Source organism: Anguilla anguilla, chromosome 9 (genome assembly GCF_013347855.1).
Source record: "Anguilla anguilla isolate fAngAng1 chromosome 9, fAngAng1.pri, whole genome shotgun sequence".
NCBI classification, from domain to species: domain Eukaryota; kingdom Metazoa; phylum Chordata; class Actinopteri; order Anguilliformes; family Anguillidae; genus Anguilla; species Anguilla anguilla.
In genome coordinates, this window is record NC_049209.1 from 17,609,836 (window position 1) to 17,630,516 (window position 20,681).

Here is a 20,681-nt window from a genome sequence, read left to right on the forward strand (position 1 = left end):
TCCACATTACTAGTCACAATTTAAATGAAAGATATCTTTAATTCTAAGTGGTGGACTCGAAACATAAACAAAGTAACATCACAACTTTCATTGTGAGCAAAATAATTTCTTCCACCGCCTTTTGTGAATGTGAAATCCCGCTACAAGGCAGATCCTGGTTATGGTGACTGACGTTTTATTGGTTCGATTTGGTTGAATCCGATATGCCCAGTTTGGTTGCTCAGTGCTGCTGAACTGGACCACACCACGCTGAATAGCTGTATCGCCCCACTCTAATCAGCTGGATCTGTCACTGCTTTCCAGTTGGGTTGCTCAGAATATTAACTGGACAGTGTATCGCGATGCGATTGGACTGCGCTGACAATTGGGACATAGTCGGGCCAGCCAGCTGGTTCTTGTAAATTTGTTCAGCTTTTGAATGAAAAGGTTCCCCTATAAAAAGGCTCGTCATACAAATCTATGTTTAACAGGTGACAGATCTTCATCTACCAGCCAGAGCTGGCAGCACTGTTTACTGCTTCCACCATTTCCTACGCGGAACTGTAATGTCTCCTCTCTTAATATACGTCGACATTGTTTTCATGAAACACTCTGTGAATGAAGTTCCATGCGAATGGAGGGTGATTTTAAGAACAGTTCTCAATGATTAATTACATTTTATAATTTATTTATAGCTCCAAGCCGTCAACATCTCGAAGCCTCAAAATGTGCTTCTTAAACATTGGTTCGTTGGGCATCCAATCATACTCGGCCAAATCGAAAGTTGACCCCCTCTCCTTCTTCCTTTCTTGTGAAACAGGGATGTAGGCTAATAATTGGCGCAAGTTAGTGATTTGGTAGTCATTGCATACTGTGTATGTTATTACCGAGATAATATGATTCCAAAATATGACTGTCCAAGCATATTTAAAACAATAAGGGGTTTACCTAGTATTTGCATCGTTCTATTTTTACTTTGGTGCGCAAAATCTGCTTTTTGCGAGTCGTACGAACTTAGCCCACAGAAATGTGTTGTATGGGGCCCGGGACTCGACCCCAATGTTGTATTGCCCGTTCGATACTTTTACATTCAGGCAGTGAACTCCGCGGGAATAAACTTCACGAAGTCTCCAGGTAAACGCCGTTGCAGTCATTTTTGCATATCGACTTTCCCCCAGGGAATACTAAATGTAGTGTTGAGTGGGTAGGTAGCTACAACCATGCAAACAAATGAAACTCGTGCTAAAAGCTACAAATGTGTTGGAACACGGTACGATTATATTATCTATTTATGCAAAATTAGATAATGTTGAAACGCAAGGGAAAACATAGGTTTAATATTTCGTAACTAGGCCCCTGTGGGCAGCCCACGTATTGTGTAGTAAAGGCACAAAAGGACAAAACTACATGTATTTCTTACGCATTGTATTTTAAGTTATTTTCTATGTTATTATAATTCTCAGGTAATACTCTGAGAGATGTACCATAGATACACAATGGAAGAAGCTAGGAAAAGAAAACCATGTTTGTGGAGTTCTCAAGCTCTGCTGCTAATCAAAATATATTTTTAAAACGACTATGCTTTTGAGCGTTGTTTTCCAAAAATTGCAAGTAATAAAAAGCTGCATTTCCTTTGTTTTAAATATAAAGTTAGCCGTAGCCTTTTGATTGCTGTACTCTCAAGTACTTTCATTGCTAGTGAAGGCAAGGATCACTGTTTGACGAAAGCTGTTTTGTTCTTGAGGGATTTGGATGTGTGTATAGTTTTGAAAAGGATTACTTAGCTACACAAATAAAAATGGCATTTAAGAATGCAAGATCCACTTTCACAGTTAAAATAATTTTTCTGCCAAAATTTGTAATGCATATTTTTATTTCAAAAGTGATGACCATTCTAGGTTTGCTGCCATCTCTCAGGTCTGCTTCTTCTTGGATAGAGATTTTGAGGTGGGAGGTTATGTTGCAGCTACCAGTTGTCCCCAGTTTGTGGTTCATGCACACTTTTCCCATTTATGGTTGTGATCCAGGCAAAGGCTCATTTCGAGTGCAGATTTCCTCGCTGACTCCTGGTGAGCACATCCGCATCCATGTCCCACAGCCCCTTGACCGTGCCGATGGCTCCTTTCTCATGAGATACCGGCTGTATGGCAGTGCCTCCAAGGGACTGAAGGTGGAAGTGTTTTATAAGGATCAGCCTGTTGGCCAGTCTCCCTATGTCCTACAAGGTAACACCGCTGCAGCCAATACACACTGGCATTACATGTTGCAATAGACCTGTCTAGTCAGGATCTAGTAAGAACACCTTGCAGAAACTCAACCGGCTTGTTCATCCCCTGCACTTTTGTCATTTGGCCAAAAGGAAAGGCTCCTACATGTGATCTGAAATGTACGAGGCATCAAAAGTTCCACAAAATGGTATTCAGTTTCTTGTGCACTGAAGTTATCTTGAACGCACAAGATCTGTATTAAAGTTATGGAAGTCGCTTTCACTTTAATAAAATCAATAAATCTGATATCATTTATATGACTCCCCCTTTTCGATTTTTCCCAAACATAGTATTGAATATATTCAGATATCATTTGAATGAGGAAATAAAGTTATAAACACTTGTTAAATGGCCATGAATGGTCAAATTAGAGGTCTTCACGCACTTTTAAATTTAAGCCCGAACCCAGCCTGTACCCAAGATCTTGAGACCCGACCAGACCAAGCCTGACTGATACTGACAAATTTGAAAACTCCTTAGAGGCAGGGGCCACTGCAAATCAATACAAAGGGCTCACCTTTATCTTATGATAAAACATTTCTATCCTTATGGGAGTGGTCTCTTCCAGGATGACAATGTCCCCATCCACAGGGCACGAGGGTTCACTGAATGTAAATGAATATGAAAATGATGTGAATCATATGCTTTGCTCTTCGCAGTCACCAGATCTCAACCCAGTTGAACACCTATGGGAGATTTTTGACTGACATGTTAGGCAGCGCTCTCCACCACCATCATCAAACCACCAAATGTTTTTTGTAAGAATGGTATTCCATCCCTCCAGTAGCATTCCAGAAACTTGTAGAATAGAGCAGTGAGTGAACAAATTTACTGTTCCTGGTTATTTAAGGTAATGGAATCTTGGTGGTTCTAGTGTTAATATGCACAAGATACAAAAGCACAATTTTTTGGAACGCTGGGTGCTCTCTGGAAATGTGCGTGAAGGTGGTAACATGCTCTTTGGTAGCAACATTTTCACAAAAGATTTTTTCTTAAAGGGACCTTCTCACAATTGAGGGATAACTGTGTGCATTTTCTTTAATAGGTAAATGAAGAGAGTTGCACATGGCAGCAGAACAATGATTAAACAAGAAAATACAATGAAGTAGATTCAAGTACTATTACTTTGATATTTACTGATCATATCTATTCTAAAAGTGTGTGATTTACATGAATGCTGTTTCTCTGGTTGAAGTTGGCCGTGTTTGCATGTGGTACTATGTCTACAACTATTTTTGATGCCTGCATGGGTCATTGTGGCTTCCTACCTCTCCTTTCTGTCGTGATACCTGTGATACATATCATTGCAATCTGCTGTAGTGCTATCTATGGCATAGATCCATTTAATCTCTTCCTCCTCTATAGGTCCAGTGTATCACGAGTACTGTGATTGCCCAGAGGCCAACCCTCCTACCTGGCTGGGCAACATGGCCTGCCCCACCGAAGAGCCTCAGATCCTGAAGGACTTCAGTAACTTTCCCTCCATAGACTTACAGCGCCTTCTAAAAGAGGTTCCTCGGCGCTTTGCCCAGAGGGGAGGCCTCATCCACTACACTGTCTTAAACAACCAAGTCTACCGCCGGGCTCTGGGTAAATACACAGACTTCAAGATGTTCTCGGATGAGATGCTGCTCTCCCTAGCCAGGAAGGTGAGTGTAAGGCATGTTTAGGGGTAGTGGACAGTGCTGACAGCACATACACGTTGATTTCTCTCAGAAAATAAACTTTTTTTCACGTTTAATGCATACGCACACACTGACATCACTTACAACCACTGTTCTCTCCTTTGTTAGTTCTTGAAGGTCAGTCTTTGGCAAGCTAATCCTCATGGTGTGTTATGTGCTAAACATTGTGATGTGAGCATGTCATGGGGTTTGACATTCTTTAGGTTTGGCCATCTTTCTGTAGTGTTGGCAAATCAGGTCTCAATTTCTTAACCCCCATCCTACCCACAAGGTGCGCCTGCCTGACGTGGAGTTTTACATCAATGTGGGAGACTGGCCAATGGAGACACGGAAGGTCAATGATACCCCTGGGCCTCTGCCAATCATCTCTTGGTGTGGCTCTGCAGACACACGTGACATCATCCTGCCAACCTATGACATCACCCACTCCACGCTGGAAACCATGAGGGGTGTGTCCAATGACCTGCTTTCTGTCCAGGGGAACACGGGTGAGAGATGCAAAGATGCAGAGAGCGCTAGCCAAGTGTTTTCTGTTCTTTTTTTTTGTGATATTGCAGGCTATCATTTGCTGGTCCTCTGTGTTTCCCAGGCCCCCTTTGGGTTAACAAGACGGAGCAGGCTTTTTTCCGTGGAAGGGACAGTCGTGAGGAGCGCCTTCGCCTGGTCACTCTGTCCAGGGAGAACCCGGACCTGCTAGATGCTGGAATCACTGGTTACTTCTTCTTTCGGGAGAAGGAAAAGGAGCTGGGCAAAGCACCTCTCACAGGCTTCTTCAACTTCTTCAAGGTGAAAACAGCCCAAACCTAGGGTTTGATCATTAACTCTGAACTCTAGCAGCCTAGGGTAGAATGCTGTACAGAAGACTACATTAAACAGAGATCACATTATTTAATCTGAGGTCACATGAAACTTGGAAACATGGAAATTTCACACTTGCCTCTCTTTTCTTTCTCTCTCTCTAGTACAAGTACCAGGTGAATGTGGATGGCACTGTGGCAGCATACAGGTTTCCCTACCTGATGCTGGGAGACAGCCTGGTTCTCAAACAGGCCTCTCCTTATTATGAGCACTTCTACATACATTTGCAGCCAGGTAAACATTATGTACCTGTTCAGAGGAGTTTGGTTGACCTCATCGACAAGATCAAGTGGGCCAAGGTGAGAGAGACTGCACAAATTGTCTCAGTAGTCTAGAATGATCTCAGTGCTGGTCTGCTGTTTGTCAGTGTATTAACCTGTGTGAAATTGTATATTTGTCTGCTGCTTTGCTGTTCACAGAAAAATGATGCAGAGGCGCAGGCAATAGCCAGAGAGGGGCAGATACTGGCTAGACAGCTACTGCAGCCCAGCAGGCTGTACTGTTACTACTACACTGTGCTGCAGGTACTGTACTGTACTCACAACCTATAACCACATTTTACTGCAACTGTCAGTAAGAATTAAAGGTAGGATGTGATAAAAGGTTATGAGAAGTATGGAATAGAAATGATGACCTTCAACATTAAATCAGCCTCTTTCCTGCTGCAGATGTACGCGGGGCGCCAAACCAGCCAACCCACAGTGCACCAGGGGATGGATCTAGTTCCCCAGCCATCAGACAACACTGCCCACTGCAAGTGTGAGCGAGAAACACAAGGAGATGGGCCTGCGTCAGGGAAGGATGAGCTCTGACACAAACGTAGAGGATGGGGTGGGCAAACAACTTTGTTACTGAAGATCCACATTGTTACTTTGGTGCCAGTTATGCTGAGTGTTGATCTGTGGTCAGTTTATATCTGGAGTATAACTTGTATATTGGTCTTTGTCAAAAGGCCAGAGAGTGCAAGTCCAGCTTAATGTGGCCTTTGTGTCTGAAGGTAGTTATTACAAAGGTGTACTTGAGCCACTTCTTCAGACATATTTCCTGTGTGATCATTTCCTTGAATGAATTAAACTCTCAATGGTGCCATATAGGTAAGCCGATTTTTTTTCATAGACCATGCCTTTATGCAGATGAAATGCTCAGATTTCCAATGCACAATCACACCCTTCCCCCAAAATAACTTCATCCTATTTCCCTTCAAAGGAAGGTGGGAATGTGATGGATAAAGATTGGCAGCCATAGGAAAAGTATGTGCCTTTATTACAGAGCTTAGCCTGCACCTTTATTATTACATACTGTATAGCTTTCCCATCAAACCCAAAACCTGCAACATAAGTGGTCATGATTGACAAAGATAGCACGTGTGAGTTCAAGTTGGCTTATATTGTCATGTGACTTAATTCTCAAGGCTTTTCTGACTCACCATTTCTTCTCTTCCATTATGCCACATGCTCCCCTTATGTAAATGTAATTCAAAAGGTATGGTCACATGCAGTTGCTTTTATAAAAGTTTCATGCTGTAAATGTTTACAAGACACCTGGATGTTTCACTTGTATTTGGTACAATATCTAAATGTTTTAGACACAGCACATGTATTTTACTTTAGGATTGTGATGTTTCTCATTACCTGAACTTTGTGTCATTTAAATATTTATTTTACAAAAATATGCTTAATAAAGTCTTTTCTTGTTTTTTTTAAACATATTTCGTGATAAATCCATCTTAGTTTAGTTCTGTCTATGCTCATTAAAATGAAGGTTCTACAATATCTAGCAGAAAATGGGGAATGTGACAGTGAATGGGGGATTGGACATAGATATGAAGGACACTACAAACCCTTTTAATGGGCCCGAGATGACCTCACTACTGGGGCACACTACAGACGAGTCGCGATCAGTTGAGACTAGTTGAGTTAAGTACCAGTATGGCTAAAGCTGTTTCCCGGTGTTGCGCTCAGGCAAACGGCCTGATTTACGCTCTGCCCTGTGAAGACCTTCTGTTACACTCTGCCCTGTGAAGATCTGTGTTACGCTCTGCCCTGTGAAGATCTGTGTTACGCTCTGCCCTGTGAAGATCTTCTGTGTAACGCTCTGCCCTGTGAAGATCTTCTGTGTTACACTCTGCCCTGTGAAGATCTTCTGTGTAACGCTCTGCCCTGTGAAGAACTGTGTTACACTCTGCCCTGTGAAGATCTTCTGTGTAATGCTCTGCCCTGTGAAGATCTGTGTTACACACTGCCCTGTGAAGATCTTCTGTTACGCTTTGCCCTTTGAAAATTTTCTGTGTTACACTCTGCCCTGTGTAAATCTTTTGTTATGCTCTGCCCTGTGAAGATCTTCTGTTACACTCTGCCCTGTGAAGATCTCCTGTGTAATGCTCTGCCCTGTGAAGAACTGTGTTACACTCTGCCCTGTGAAGATCTTCTGTGTAACGCTCTGCCCTGTGAAGATCTGTGTTACACACTGCCCTGTGAAGATCTTCTGTTACGCTTTGCCCTTTGAAAATTTTCTGTGTTACACTCTGCCCTGTGTAAATCTTTTGTTATGCTTTGCCCTGTGAAGATCTTCTGTTACGCTCTGTCCTGTGAAGATCTTCTGTTACGCTCTGCCCTCTGCAGAAAAAATCCCCACGCAGCATGATGTCACTAATACAGCAGCCTCAATAAAGCACTCATCATAGTCATGTTCCACTCATCTGATGCAGGGATCTCAAACTTTGTTCCTGTAATAAGTGCTTCATGTATTAAAAAGAATACATGTTTGCTTCAGCTCACGTAGATGACATTCTTAAGAATTTTCTGGTTCCTTAAATAATGGCAAGTCGCCAGGTCCAGCGGCAGCAGTCTTATCTGTTCAATGGCTCCCTCTTTTGGCACCATGTAATATGACAGCACATGGGAAGTGACACGCGCTGTCGAATATCACATTTATATACCTTTCCCATTATAAACACACTTTGTAACCATTTTCCGACCTTTTATGTTTATATGCGTATTCAAAAAAAAACAACGTTGGTTCTTCGTTGCAATAGAGGGGGCACCCGGATTTGAACCGGGGACCTCTTGATCTGCAGTCAAATGCTCTACCACTGAGCTATACCCCCTGTCTCTCACTACCTCCTCAATGTGCTACATACCACTAACGCAAGTACTCTGCGGTAACAAATATGACTAAACCATTAGTTCATGTCTACAAACATACGCCTATCAGTTATTATATGATACGCAACAACTATCTGAATAGATACCGCTGTCGAAGAGATATTATTAAAAATATATATTTGCTATTGATTTCTGTTGTTTTGGATTTGTCCTACGTGCAAGTTCGCTAGTGGACAAATTCCGAAAGATTATCAAGCTATTTAAATTGCAATTTGGCTGTAATGGGGCTGAATCCAAGAAACATATTTAACATTCAATGTGAAATACGATATAGTTATCTAGAGAGCTATACAGCTATATATAACGTTGATAATTATAGAGATAAGGTTTAACTCCTATTGTATGCTTCTCTCATTTGAAATGCCCACATACGAACTAATTTACTCTGGCTGGTTGTTTGTCACAGAAAATATTGTGTAAACAATAAATCCATAGATCTATCCCGCCTTGCGTCACCGAAACAGGCTGGTGGTGGCGTAATACGAATATGAATGTACGAAAATTCATTGGAAATTTGTCTTTGGCTTCACAACAGACATAAAAGAAACGTATTAAAGTGCAAAATACAGTTAACATTTTAAAAGACAATCCAAAAATACAGTAGTTACTTGTACACTGACCTAAAAACTGCAGCAAAAGAGCTGAAGCAAAAACAGAGAGGTACCACTACTGGTCCCATTTTGGTCTCTAATAGCATTTTGGACAAAAGGCATCTTATAAATATTCTAATTTGCCCTTAGAGCCTACCATGACTTCCTGGTGGAAAAGGGTACAAATCATTAATACTTTTATTACCTGTTCTCCTCGACAGTTATTCATGCACGCTACTGCTGTAGCTTCCACATTATTTTGTAAGCTATATTAACGATTCTCTGCAGTTTATTCCTCCACTCAATGTATCAAATTTCCAAACCACATGATCATGTTAAAAGAATTGCCACACATTAGGCCCCTTAACACTAGCTGAGTATCATTTGAATTCCAGAATGGAACTTAGCATAGTAGCAGACTATGTGCATCCCTTAATGGCCCTTTTTCTAATGGATACTTCCATCAGGATAACGTGCTGTGTCATAAAGCACACATCATCTCAAGCTGGGATTTGATCCCGGGCGTCTCACTTTTCCATTTGTTTCTTAGGAAACCACGAACTCCAAAGGCAATCAAAAGCCTAGAATCAAGACAAGATACTGGTCTCTTAAATGTGCACCAAGGAAGCAACTGAACACCCGACTTATCAGAAACAGCTGTGAAGACCTTTGTCCCAAACATTATGGTACCCTGAAATGGGGACTATGTATAAAGAGTGTTGTAATTTCAACATGGTGAAAGCAAAATAAAAAAAATTAAAAAACCTTTAATAAAAGCGGAGAAGCTGCACTTTAACCACCTGCGCATTGTTTGATTACTAATGTAAAATTATGGAGTACAGACATTTCCAAAACATTATATATCTGTATGCAAAGACACATATACACACACAAAGTAGAACTTTAAAACTTAATTTTGCTTTTAAGGTGGTGAAATTGTGTAGGGTGCAGGAAATGTTTTATAAATCATATAACGAGTCAGTTTTCTTTCAGTCTATTTGCTGGGTTTATAATCTTATAGCATCAGGAGCAGGAATGCATTACAGGGCATTGTCAGCCAGTATGGGAAAACAATTGTTGTCAGACAGAGGAGTTCGTCTGACCTGTGTGAAGGAGAGTCCTGCAGAATGTTCAGGTCATCCTCTCAGACTATAGTCATTTGTTGTATACAGAATTCTCTGTTCTTCCTTCTGGATTACATCATCGGCTGCCTTCAAGTGTAATCAATACACTCATTTATTCCAACTGTGATCAAATTAATTAACAGAAATCTTTGAGACCTTTGGAAACACTTTTTATAGCTCTGCAGAGATGTTTTTTGTATGACTTTCTCTTCGTGTTGCCTGTATGTTCTGTCACAGTTTTATGCTGCAAACAAATTGCCTCATGAGGATCATAATACTGAACCGACTTTGCTGTGCAAAGTTTGGTTAATTTTGGCATTTGCAGAACTTGCCAAACTGCGTGGGGAGGGGGAAGGGTGAAAACTTGAATTTAATCATGAGTCAAGTTGAAAACTAATGGTGACTGAATCAGTTCCAAAAATGCCCCCATAAACTACATCAAGCTAAAGACATGATACCCCATAAAAACACTCTTTGGAACAGTAGAGATAAAGTAAAATGAATTTTAATCAAGAAAAGATGAATAAAATAAAATAAAAAATACAGCTGGAAACAAATCTTTGTACAAAACAGAAATATTGTACATGTAAAAATGTATTTTTACATTCCACAAAACAGGGAACAAGAAATAACCTTAAAATGTTAATATAAACATTCAATAAATGAGCAAATATATGTGCTGCATGCACTGCACACCTGTCCAGGAAGGAATAGGAACATCAGGAAGGAATAGGAACATTCTCAGCAGATCAAAAACCCAAAGCGCCCCCCCGAAGAGGAGCGGTTTCATTCACAAATCTACTTTTAAACTAGTGTGATCTAATTACTCTTCATTATGATAAGATTTTCACAAGCGCAAGGAATTTTGGCTAGGAAAGAAACCGAACTTGGATTAGGTCTTGGGTTAACTTGGGTCTTCAGTCAAGCTTTTCCTCCTGAAAGTAATCGGCGTCATTCAGGTAGTCCTGCAACTTCTCATATTGCTGTTGGACAAAAGAATAATGATAATTTGTCTTAGCCAGACTGCAAAAATTTAATTATATATGTTGTAGATATATTGTATATGTCACATAACTCTCAAATCAATTCTTTTGGTGTTAGTACAACCACCGGAGGGTACCACATCAAGGATGACGTTATCTTACATGCTATCTGAAAGAAAGCTTTAAAAATAATACTGCATTCAGAATTTTTTTTCTGTGCCAAACTTTATACCCTGGGCAATAATGAAGCATAATCATTAAACATCTGGACTTGCAATTCTGAGGTTGTATGTTTGATTCTCAGGTAGGGCAAGTTAGTTAACATGAAATACTTCAGAAAACTATCCAGTTGCATAAATGCACTGCAATGTGAAATAAAGGAAGCTGTATAAGTCACTCTGGGAAAGTGCATCTGCTAGACGTCTAAAGCAATGTACCACCACAACTCTTGCGCGTAGCCAGATAGAGCACTGAGCGCAGGCCACAAAATAGTTCAAATATAATTAAATACTTTGTTTTAGCTTTCCAGCTTTCTGGTTGCTTGAAGGTTCAGGATAGAGATGGAGGTAAAATGTATACATCTTTTAAAACAACGTTAAAATCAGCAGAAGACTGAACACGGGGAAGAAGTGAAATGCAGGAAGAAAAGTAAGGGACATACCTCAGTGATCCAGCCAGACGTTTGCAGCTTGGTTAACACCCTGACGACAGTGTCCTTCACCGGCTCCTCCTCATCCTCTTCCCCCCCACGCTCTTCCTCTTTCAGCACCGCCTGGCAGCGGCAGAACAGGTGGTACTTGAAATGCTTGAGCTGGTGGTACACCTCAGTGCGGCGGGCACAGACATTGCCCACCTGAAAGGCCTGCAGTGCCAGAGCATGACAATCAGTACCTTTAGAGACCAAGGGAACAATGGACGAGTCATATATATAAACATATGTAGAACACAAAATTTCACAGGTCCCTCTTTTGCACCTGTGTGTCATCAGGCATGAACTCGTCCTGTTTCAGGGTCCTGTTGTCATAGAGCTGTCCGGAGAGTTGCACTGTGAAACGGCAGTTCCTGTGAAGCTCGCAGGCCTGACAGGATCGCTCCCGCACCCCTGTCATCATGACCCGCGCTTTTGGGTAACACTCCACACGCTCCTGTAAGTGACATATACATGAACTGATCAGGACCGTATCACAACCAGTTTTCTGTTCTGCTTCTCATCGCAGCTAACAGTTTGCATTCAAAAGCCAATTATGGCAGTTACATGTGGTGCCCTCTAGGGTTAAGTAGTGAAGAATAGGTCCAGCCGGGAGGATGACTTATGGGAAGAAGCGAATCTGAGTTTAGCCAAGCAGAGCTTTAGTTGACGAATGAACATCCAATTTGACATGTCCTAACGGCAAGCTGAGATGTGTGCCAAAGCCAATGCACTGGATGGAGTGAAGGAAAGAAAGAGTTGTGTGTCATTAGCATATGAATGATCAGACAAGCTATGGGAGGAGATGACAGACCCAAGGGAATAGGTATAGAGATAAAAGAGGAGTTCCTGTTAGAGGAGTTCCTGAGGTCTCGAAACTGCAAACCTGGAAGGAGTGACATTCCAGGGTTTTTCCTGCATTGAAATGTCATAGGTGGGCTGCCTAAGTGTTGTTTAAAGCCCCCTAAGCCGCCTGTAGGATAAATCAGGCACTTAAAAGACATAACCTTCAATATATATAAAAAATCATTCCAATTTAAAATCTTTTGCCACGTTTCATTTTCTTATAGCCTACATCTCAAATAATTTTGGCGGTCTCTTGAAGACAGAACTTATTCTAAATGTAGCTAAAAATATGGAGACAAAGCATCATGCTGACAGTGGCAGCAAAGCCGGACTGACCGCAGTTGCTTTCATGCGGTCACCACCTAAGACCTATTTTGAACCAGAAAAAAACCCTGCAGTCCAGGTAACAAAAGCAAACCAGTTGAGAGCTGTGCAAAGACAGAAAGCAAAGACAGCAAGAGTTGGTGGTCAAAAGTGTAAAATGCTACAGAGGTCGAGGAGGATAAGAACAGAGGAGAGAGAAGCTGCCTTTGCAGGGTGGAGCTCCTCAATGACTACAAGGGCAGTTGAAAGTTGAATGGTCAGGTCTGAAGCTAGACTTGTTCTGTGATAGAAAAGGAGAGAGTTTGTTGAAAACAGTATGTTCAAACATTTTGGAGAGAAAGTAAAGAAGAGAGGCACAATGGTAGTTCTGGATGATGGGGGTAAAGGGAGGGTTTCTGGAGCAGGGGGGTAAATACGAGCCTGTCTGAAGATACCAGTGAAAGATCCAGTGGACAAGAAGTTCACTAGAGAAGATGTATGAGAGGTTGTGAGGAGAGACTGACTGGAGGAGGGGTGTAGGGATGGGATCCAGGGAGCAGGTAGTAGGACAATGGGATATTAGGAGCTGAGAAGTCATCTGTAAGAAGGGAGAAGGCAGAGAGAGAGGGTAGGTGTATTGAGCAGGAAGAGAGGGAGGGTTGTCTGGAAAAGGATTGGCCTTCATGTTGGACTACATCTTGAAAGAACTGCAAATGCCAGCAAATTTCCCATCAAAGAAGGTTGGCAAAATTTTCTGCAGTGAGGGGTGAAGAGGATGCTTCTGCTTTTGAGCTAAACAGTGGAATGGAGTGAACTATACGTGGTTTTCTGAAATGGAGGCAACTCACCTTGTACCTGTCGCTCCAACGGCTCCTCTGTTTTAGGTTCTCCAGTCGCGGAAGAATACAGCGCTGTTCCAGGTGGTAAAGGGAGTTTTTCATCTCCAGGGCATACTTCTTTGTCCTCTCGCCATCTGGTGATGAAAGTATGTGTTTAACAAAAGAAGAACGACAGTCACTGACAAGTGCACACTTATTTTTTTAACCCATTGCTGGAACACACAACATGGACAACAAATTACAGATGCGGGCTGCTTTGCCAAAGGAAGAAACTGTCTTCAGAGATGATGCCATTTATTAAATTATTGCTATTAGTACAGACATTTAATGGCAATAAAATGGCAATCGCCTTAGGAAGTGGACAGCTGATTCAATAATTAGAATTATTTTATAAGTTGTTACATTGGCTTATGACATTTTTTTTATACCAAATTAAAATGAATACATCTATATATGTCCCACTTGCCTTAATTATATGTGTTCTATTTCACCGAAAGCTCCTAATTCATTTGAATTGAACAAAACTAGCATAAACAAATAGCCTAAATTGTCCTTCTCTGAGGACAACTATCACTGGTCTGAGACCTCTCTATACGCCAACTGTACAAACAGTACATTGGTCTCACCATACAAAGACTTGAGAAATGACTCATCCAGAGCATTGATCAAAAAGGCTTTTACCACCACCTGGAAATGTGTGAGCATGGATCCAGGGACAACTGTAGAGAGAAACACAAATAAACGTATACAACAAATAAATTCCAGTTAATAGCCTTTCACATATGCATAAACACATACAATGAACTCCATAATGTTTGGGACAAAGGCATATTTATTCTTGATTTGGCTCTGTACTCGACCTTTATTGTTTTAGACCTGTAATCAAATGTGATTAAAGTACACATTCTCAGCTTGGTTTATCAGGCTCTTTGTGATTTCTGACCTGACTGGTGGTTATTTCTCAGCCTCATAATAGCTTCCTCGACTTTCACTGGCACAACTCTGGCCCTCATGTTGACACATGCCAAAAACAGACACCAAAGGAAATCAAAAGACCACATACTGAAAGCTCTCTGATATCTGCACCGAGGAAGCAATTGAACACACCAGATTAATCAGAAACACCTGTGATACCCTATGTACCAAACATAATGATGCCCTGAAATGGGGGCACTATTTATAAAAAGTGCTGTATTTCTGCATGGTGAAGCCAAAATGTATCAAAATACCCTTAAATAAAACCTGAGAACAAGCACAAACTCCCATCATCTGGACACATATTACCATGACATATTCTAACCTTATTTTTACATAAACATACAAACAAGATAGTTAGTTCTGGTGAAATTGGGGGGGGGGGGGGGTAGTTTGTAGGAATAAGCCATCTTTCATTCCATTTGAGAATGTAAGAAATTAGATTTAGTTTAATGCGGCAGATTTGGTGGATTGTGTGTGAAAGGAATGTCTTTTGCCTGGGTTTTGCATTTTCTGGATAATGCATTTTTTTCTGTAGGGTCTGTATTGCTGTAACATGTAGGTATTCAGGTTTCATGTACATTCCATAACTTACACTGAGGAAGATGATGAGAGAGCAATGATCCTTCTGCCCCCTGCACTGAAGAACCTTCCCCACCTTTCTGATCATCACTCTCCACAATAAAGTCTTTGAGACTGTCCTTATCTCCCTCTTCCTCTTCACTGCTGTGTACCTCTTGATATGAGGTACACTCTTCTTTCTCATCATCATTCCCATCATTGCTGTGGCATTCTGCCTCACTTGAACCCTAGGAATAACAATCCACAAATATCACAAGGTCAATAATTCCAGAGCATTTTTGTGCGACGTGTAATGCACACTCACACTGTGAATAGAGTTTTGCACAAACCGGATGATCTGTAAATGTGGGTAAGTTTTCAAAATAAAAACTTAGACCTCAATCGAATATATATATATATATATATTTTTTTTTTTTGTTTTGTTTACAAATAAGTCCTAATTAGCCACGAATACAATACAATGTCGTCAAAACAGAAATAGCTCATTGATAAAATATGTTATGTACCTCTAATTTTCTGCGTCTGGACCTTGATGTACGGGACCGCCTCTTCTTTGACAGTTCCAATAGCTTGTTCCGTCTATCTCTCCTCTTTGCAGCTGTCTCTTTCACCTCGGCAGCCTTCTTTTCCGCATCCTGTTTTGCAGCAGCCTCTGCCTCCGAGTCGGAAAGTTGGAGGTTCTGGCGTTTTTTAGGCAAAAGTTTTCTGACTGGTCGTCCCCCCACGTCGCTGTCAGAGTCGCTGGAACTTTCAGTAAGAATGGTAGTAGAAAACCTCTTTCGTCGAGATTGTGGCACCGCACATACCTCTTCGGCATCGCTACCTTCTCTGTTGGGTTTGTGGTCCACTGCAACTTCTGGAGGAGATTCTTCCTCACTTTGATCATTCTCAAATTCACTTTCTGAGCTAGTGCTGGGAGTGCTCGTTTCGGATTCGCTGTCGTCCAGGCAGGATGTAAGGGAGACGCGAGTCTTCCTCCAGTTGACACGGGATGCATCGGGTTTTGAACGTCGTCGTGTCTGGTATAATCTATTCATGTCTGAACTTGAAATCGCAGCACGTAAATACACACCTCGTAAAATAGCTTGCTACTGTAGCTAACACGCATACACACTCTTGTTAACAATCTAAACCTTTATGAAAAGAAAAAACACATGTGCTAGATTTGACGCTTGTAGTTCGATTAATATGAAAAACACATTAGGCCTCCCGTGCAAAAACAAGTCAGGCATTTTTATTCGTACACAATGTCACAATTTCGCGCTCGTTCCGTTTTCCACTGCTTTTCCGGATTCCTTTCACAAAACCACGTGAGATTAAAAACATACGGACACCCAGAAGGCCAACCGCGCATCAAAAGCGAAAGCAGAAACATTAAGGGAAACGAGCTCCAAAATCATTAACGACGCAAATTTCCAAACACATAGAAAAAGCTAAAGCAAACTTAACAACGGAAACGTTCTGCTAGAGATGAAACACACTGCACAATGTACTGCACAAAGAAAATGCCATGGGAAATGGGAAAACACATACAAACCAGTTGATATAACAGAAGTGCTCCACGCCACTAGAGGGAGTTCTTTTTCATCTTGTACGCGCCGATTCTAAACAGTAATAAAAACAAAGAAGAAGAAAAGGGCATTTTTCCCAGTATGGCGGACTATAAGGAGGCGCCCTTGGCTTCTCGGCCAAAAACATTGGACCCAGCGCAATATTTCAATCTCTCACAGGCTCAGAGACGATCCGAGGAGGAGCGGGCGGCACTGAAAGCCCAACTCAAGAGACAGTACCAGCTACAGCTGAACAATCCTCTCCGAAAAGAATTAATCGTAAGCGAATAGAAGGGAAGGGAGCTAACGTTAACATGCATCATTAGCAACCTGCCTCAGACGTGTCTGTCGGTAACGCTAGATTTTGATGACACTACCTTTGTATTAACTGTAGAAAATGTCATTTAGTGGTTTAGAGGTTTCATAATGTAGTATACGATATAAGTGTATAAGGAATTAATTAGCTATTTATGACATGACCTTGAAACGTTTTGCTGACACCATTTGGCTAGCTAATATCAACTAGTTAGCTAAGTGGGGTACGTATTGTCTGTCCTGCTGCTAAGTTACTTGTTTGAGTAGCTAGTTAGCTATGGAGTTTGCCTTTCGTCGATACAGTCCCATTAGTATATTTTTGTACTATTATTATTCGTAAGTGTTAGAGTATAATATTACAGGTTGACATCCCCATAAGCCTTCCTTTCAACATACGTAAACTGATGCATAACATTAGTTAGCTACTTGGATGCGAATGGAAACTACATATGTGGCACCAGACAAAAGTATAATACAGTTAATAGTGGAAACGTTCATTCTTGTATCTTTTAGGGTTTTGGAAATAAGTGGATTTTCAGCATTATGCACTAAAATACATTATGCAGGTTAACTCTCAAGTCTCTTCTGTTGGTTTGCTTTCAGGACGACCCAGCTCTAACACGCTGGACGTATGCACGCACCAATGTCTACCCTCACTTCCGGCCGACAGCGAAGACTTCATTAGTGGGAGCATTGTTTGGGGTTGTGCCCTTGTTCTTCTGGTACTTCGTTTTCAAGACAGACAGAGTGAGTTTTATACCATTCATATTTCACTATCTTTTATTATTATGTAAACTAGTCATCTTAAATGGACTTATTGAAATGCACAAATATCATAGAATTTTTGAATGTGTGAGCTTCAAATGTTTAAATACAGTGCTACCTGCTAATAAAAACCTGCTGGCTGACTTTATTCATACAAGCAATTTTATTTCCAACTGAGTGCATTCAAATGAATGGACAAAGCAAATTTGTGTAAAGAAGATGGATTCATAAATTGCAGACATGTTTTATTTATGTAATTGGTGCATTGTTGCACTCTGCTCTGTTACGTGAGCTATAGGACAGCTGAATTTCCCTCGGGATTAAAAAAGTACCTATCTATCTATCTAATGTCAGTGTGCAAAGTTGTCCTTGTTCTTAACACAGCTGTTAACAAAAGACAGGAGTTGGTAGTACCATATAGAGATATAGTCTTTCATCAGTTTCGTAGGAATGAGAATTCATATCTCACAAACCACATTACAGTCTAAATGTACTGGCTCACATGGTGGCACAGTACAACTGAAATTAAAACAACTTATTTTAACCTTATTTTTAAGAATCAAAATTATGTTGCTTTATTGCCATCTTATTCTAAACATATGGCCAAAATTTTCTGGTGCCATCTGAACTTTTGAAACCTAAATTAACAGTTTCAATCATATCACTTTGTGAGTTGGCACCATTACTGTTGCAAACCTGGGTTGAGTATATTTGAGCCACACTCAAGGAAACCTCTTTTTTGCATGCTATTGAAAAAGGTATGCCTTAGTCACTGCCTATATGAACACGTGCTTTTAGATGCATGCAAGTGGTAGTGTTTAAAGGAGCATTTCACCCAGAAATGAAATTAAGGTATGTTTCCACTTACCCAGAGTACCTGTCATTCTTCGTACAAAAGTAGTTTTTGATGAAACTGCACAAATTAAGCCTGTGCATGCTCATGAGTAACATTATGTTTGGAAAGAAACATTGTTTTTGAGTTAAAACAAAAAAAAGTATTTACATTTTGGTGCACTGCGACCATGAAAGCTTGGGACCCGTTGAGGATTGTTGTATCACTGAGCTGCTATGGATATCTAGAAACCTTGTCAAATCTCAGCAAAACTGTTTGGGTGGATAGATGGTACTCTGGGTATGTGGAAACATACCTTAATTTAATTTCTGGGTGAACTACCCCTTCAATGTAGGAACATGGCAGAGAAAACGGCGTAGATCAGGCTGAATTCTGGTAATTCAAAGTAGCATTGTTTTACACTTTCTGGTAAAAAGTTTAATGCTATAACAAGAAGTTATACCAACCTTTCATTTTTACCTCCAGGACAAGAAAGAAGAGTTGATTAAAGCAGGGAAATATGATCGCCGATTCCAGCTCTCCTATTGATGACATACCATAGACTTTTAAAACAACTCGTCAATGCTTATAACTGAATGGAAAAAAACTATATAAATAAATGTAATTATTGCCCAAAACCTTGTGTGCTGTCATGAAAGTTGTGAAGTTTAAGGTCAAAACAGTTTTATTTGTACATATTTAGAAGCATGGTTAATATTCCACCAGGTTTTAGCCCTTCTGTTTGATTTTAATGATGAAAGATGAGTGTCTATCATCTAGCTTCCACAGTTTTAAAAAATAATTTTGACCTAAGAATTTATGTTTTACCCTGAATGAAAATGCAGTGCAGTGAAAAAGTATTTGCCCTCTTCCTGATGTCCTCTATTTGTGCATTTGTCACACCGAATGGTTTCAGATCTTTAAAGAAAATTAATATTGGACAAAGGGAACCTAAGTAAGCATCAAACACGTTTTTAATATTATTATTTCATTTATTTAACGAAAAAATTATTGCCTCCTTAGTTGCTTAATCAACCAATTAACCTAATTTAATTGATAATTAGATTCAAATGATTGAACACAGCCAGGCTTGATTGTGGCCAATTCTGTTGAATATAAACCTGACTTATATTGAACTTTAGCCTCAGAGTAAAGTAGACACCACAAAGTTTCTACAAGCACGCTGCCATGATCAAAGGAAATTCCACAAAAGATACAAAAAAAGTTGGTATAATAAATTAGTCTGGAAAGGGTTACAAAGCCATTTCTAAGGCTCTGTGACTCCACCAGACCACAGTGAGAGCCATGATCTTCAAATGGAAAACACTTGGAACCCTGGTAAATCTTCCCGGGACTGGCTGGCCTGGGTGCAACAACAACTCATCCAGGAAGTCTCAAAAGATCCCAGAAGAACATCCGAAGAACTGAAGGCCTCTCTGGCCTCAGCTAAGGTCAGTGTTCACGACTCCACAATAAGAAAGAGACTGGGCAGAAATGCAAGAGGGAGAGCAGAAAGGTGGAAACTACTACTAACCAAAAGAAACATTTTAGGCGACATAGCTCAGGAGGTAAGACCGATTGTCTGGCAGGCGGAGGGTTGCCGGTTCAAACCCCGCCCTGGGCATGTCGAAGTGTCCTTGAGCAAGACACCTAACTGCTCTGGCGAATGAGAGGCATCAATTGTAAAGCGCTTTGGATAAAAGCAGTCCATTTACCATTTACATTAATCCAAAAAAAGCACCTGGATGATCCCCAAGTATTTGGGATAATGTTCTATGGACAGAGGAGTCAAAAGTGGAACTTTTTGGATGACAGATTACGTTGTCTGGCGTAATGCAAATACAGCACTCCTCCGTACCAGATAATTCTTAAGGAGAATGTCCAGTGATCTGTCCATGAGCTGAAGTGTAATGTATTTATGCAGCAAGACAATGATCCAAAACACAAAAGCAAGTCCACATCTGAATGGCTGAAAAGAATCAAAATAAAAGTTTTGGAGTGGCCTAGTCAAAGTTCCAATAGAGGTGCAGTGACAGGACCGGAAAGGAGCAATTTGTGCTTGAAAACCTACCAGTCTATATTAAAGCAGTAATCTGCAAAGACGAGTGGGCTAAAACTCCTCTACAGCATTATGAATGACTGATATCAAATTATAGGAGGCGTTCAGTTGCCGTTGTTGCTGTTAAAGGTGGTGCAACTAGCCTAGTTATTAAGTTTAAGTGGGCAATTACTTTTTCATATGGGTGTTTGATAACTTTTGTTCATTAAATGAAATCATAATTTTATAAATGTGTTTGCTTAGATTCCCTTTGTCTTATATTACCTTTTGTTTAAAA

The 20,681-nt window shown here is 40.6% G+C and overlaps 3 protein-coding genes and 1 non-coding gene across 4 annotated transcripts; 2 read left to right on the forward strand and 2 right to left on the reverse strand.

Annotated features, from left to right (window-relative positions):
* Positions 1-607: 607 nt before the first annotated feature.
* Positions 608-7,531, forward strand: poglut3 (protein O-glucosyltransferase 3). The gene is made up of 8 exons (XM_035435311.1): positions 608-1,113; positions 2,007-2,204; positions 3,612-3,895; positions 4,203-4,419; positions 4,521-4,717; positions 4,894-5,088; positions 5,209-5,313; positions 5,458-7,531. Exons 1-8 carry the CDS (start codon positions 876-878, stop codon positions 5,599-5,601), a joined length of 1,578 nt encoding a protein of 525 aa, XP_035291202.1. The 5' UTR covers positions 608-875; the 3' UTR covers positions 5,602-7,531.
* A 292-nt stretch (positions 7,532-7,823) lies between these two features.
* On the reverse strand, positions 7,824-7,895 carry trnac-gca. Its single transcript has one exon. It is a non-coding gene; the product is annotated as a tRNA-Cys (tRNA).
* Positions 7,896-10,156: 2,261 nt separating this feature from the next.
* ccdc82 (coiled-coil domain containing 82) lies at positions 10,157-16,415 on the reverse strand. Its single transcript, XM_035434556.1, has 7 exons — positions 15,390-16,415; positions 14,897-15,110; positions 13,953-14,045; positions 13,336-13,460; positions 11,625-11,795; positions 11,312-11,512; positions 10,157-10,650 (listed from the first exon to the last, which is right to left on the reverse strand). Exons 1-7 carry the CDS (start codon positions 15,918-15,920, stop codon positions 10,585-10,587), a joined length of 1,401 nt encoding a protein of 466 aa, XP_035290447.1. The 5' UTR covers positions 15,921-16,415; the 3' UTR covers positions 10,157-10,584.
* Positions 16,416-16,464: 49 nt separating this feature from the next.
* ndufb4 (NADH:ubiquinone oxidoreductase subunit B4) lies at positions 16,465-18,983 on the forward strand. The gene is made up of 3 exons (XM_035434557.1): positions 16,465-16,712; positions 17,352-17,495; positions 18,832-18,983. Exons 1-3 carry the CDS (start codon positions 16,536-16,538, stop codon positions 18,892-18,894), a joined length of 384 nt encoding a protein of 127 aa, XP_035290448.1. The 5' UTR covers positions 16,465-16,535; the 3' UTR covers positions 18,895-18,983.
* The last annotated feature ends 1,698 nt before the right edge of the window (positions 18,984-20,681 follow it).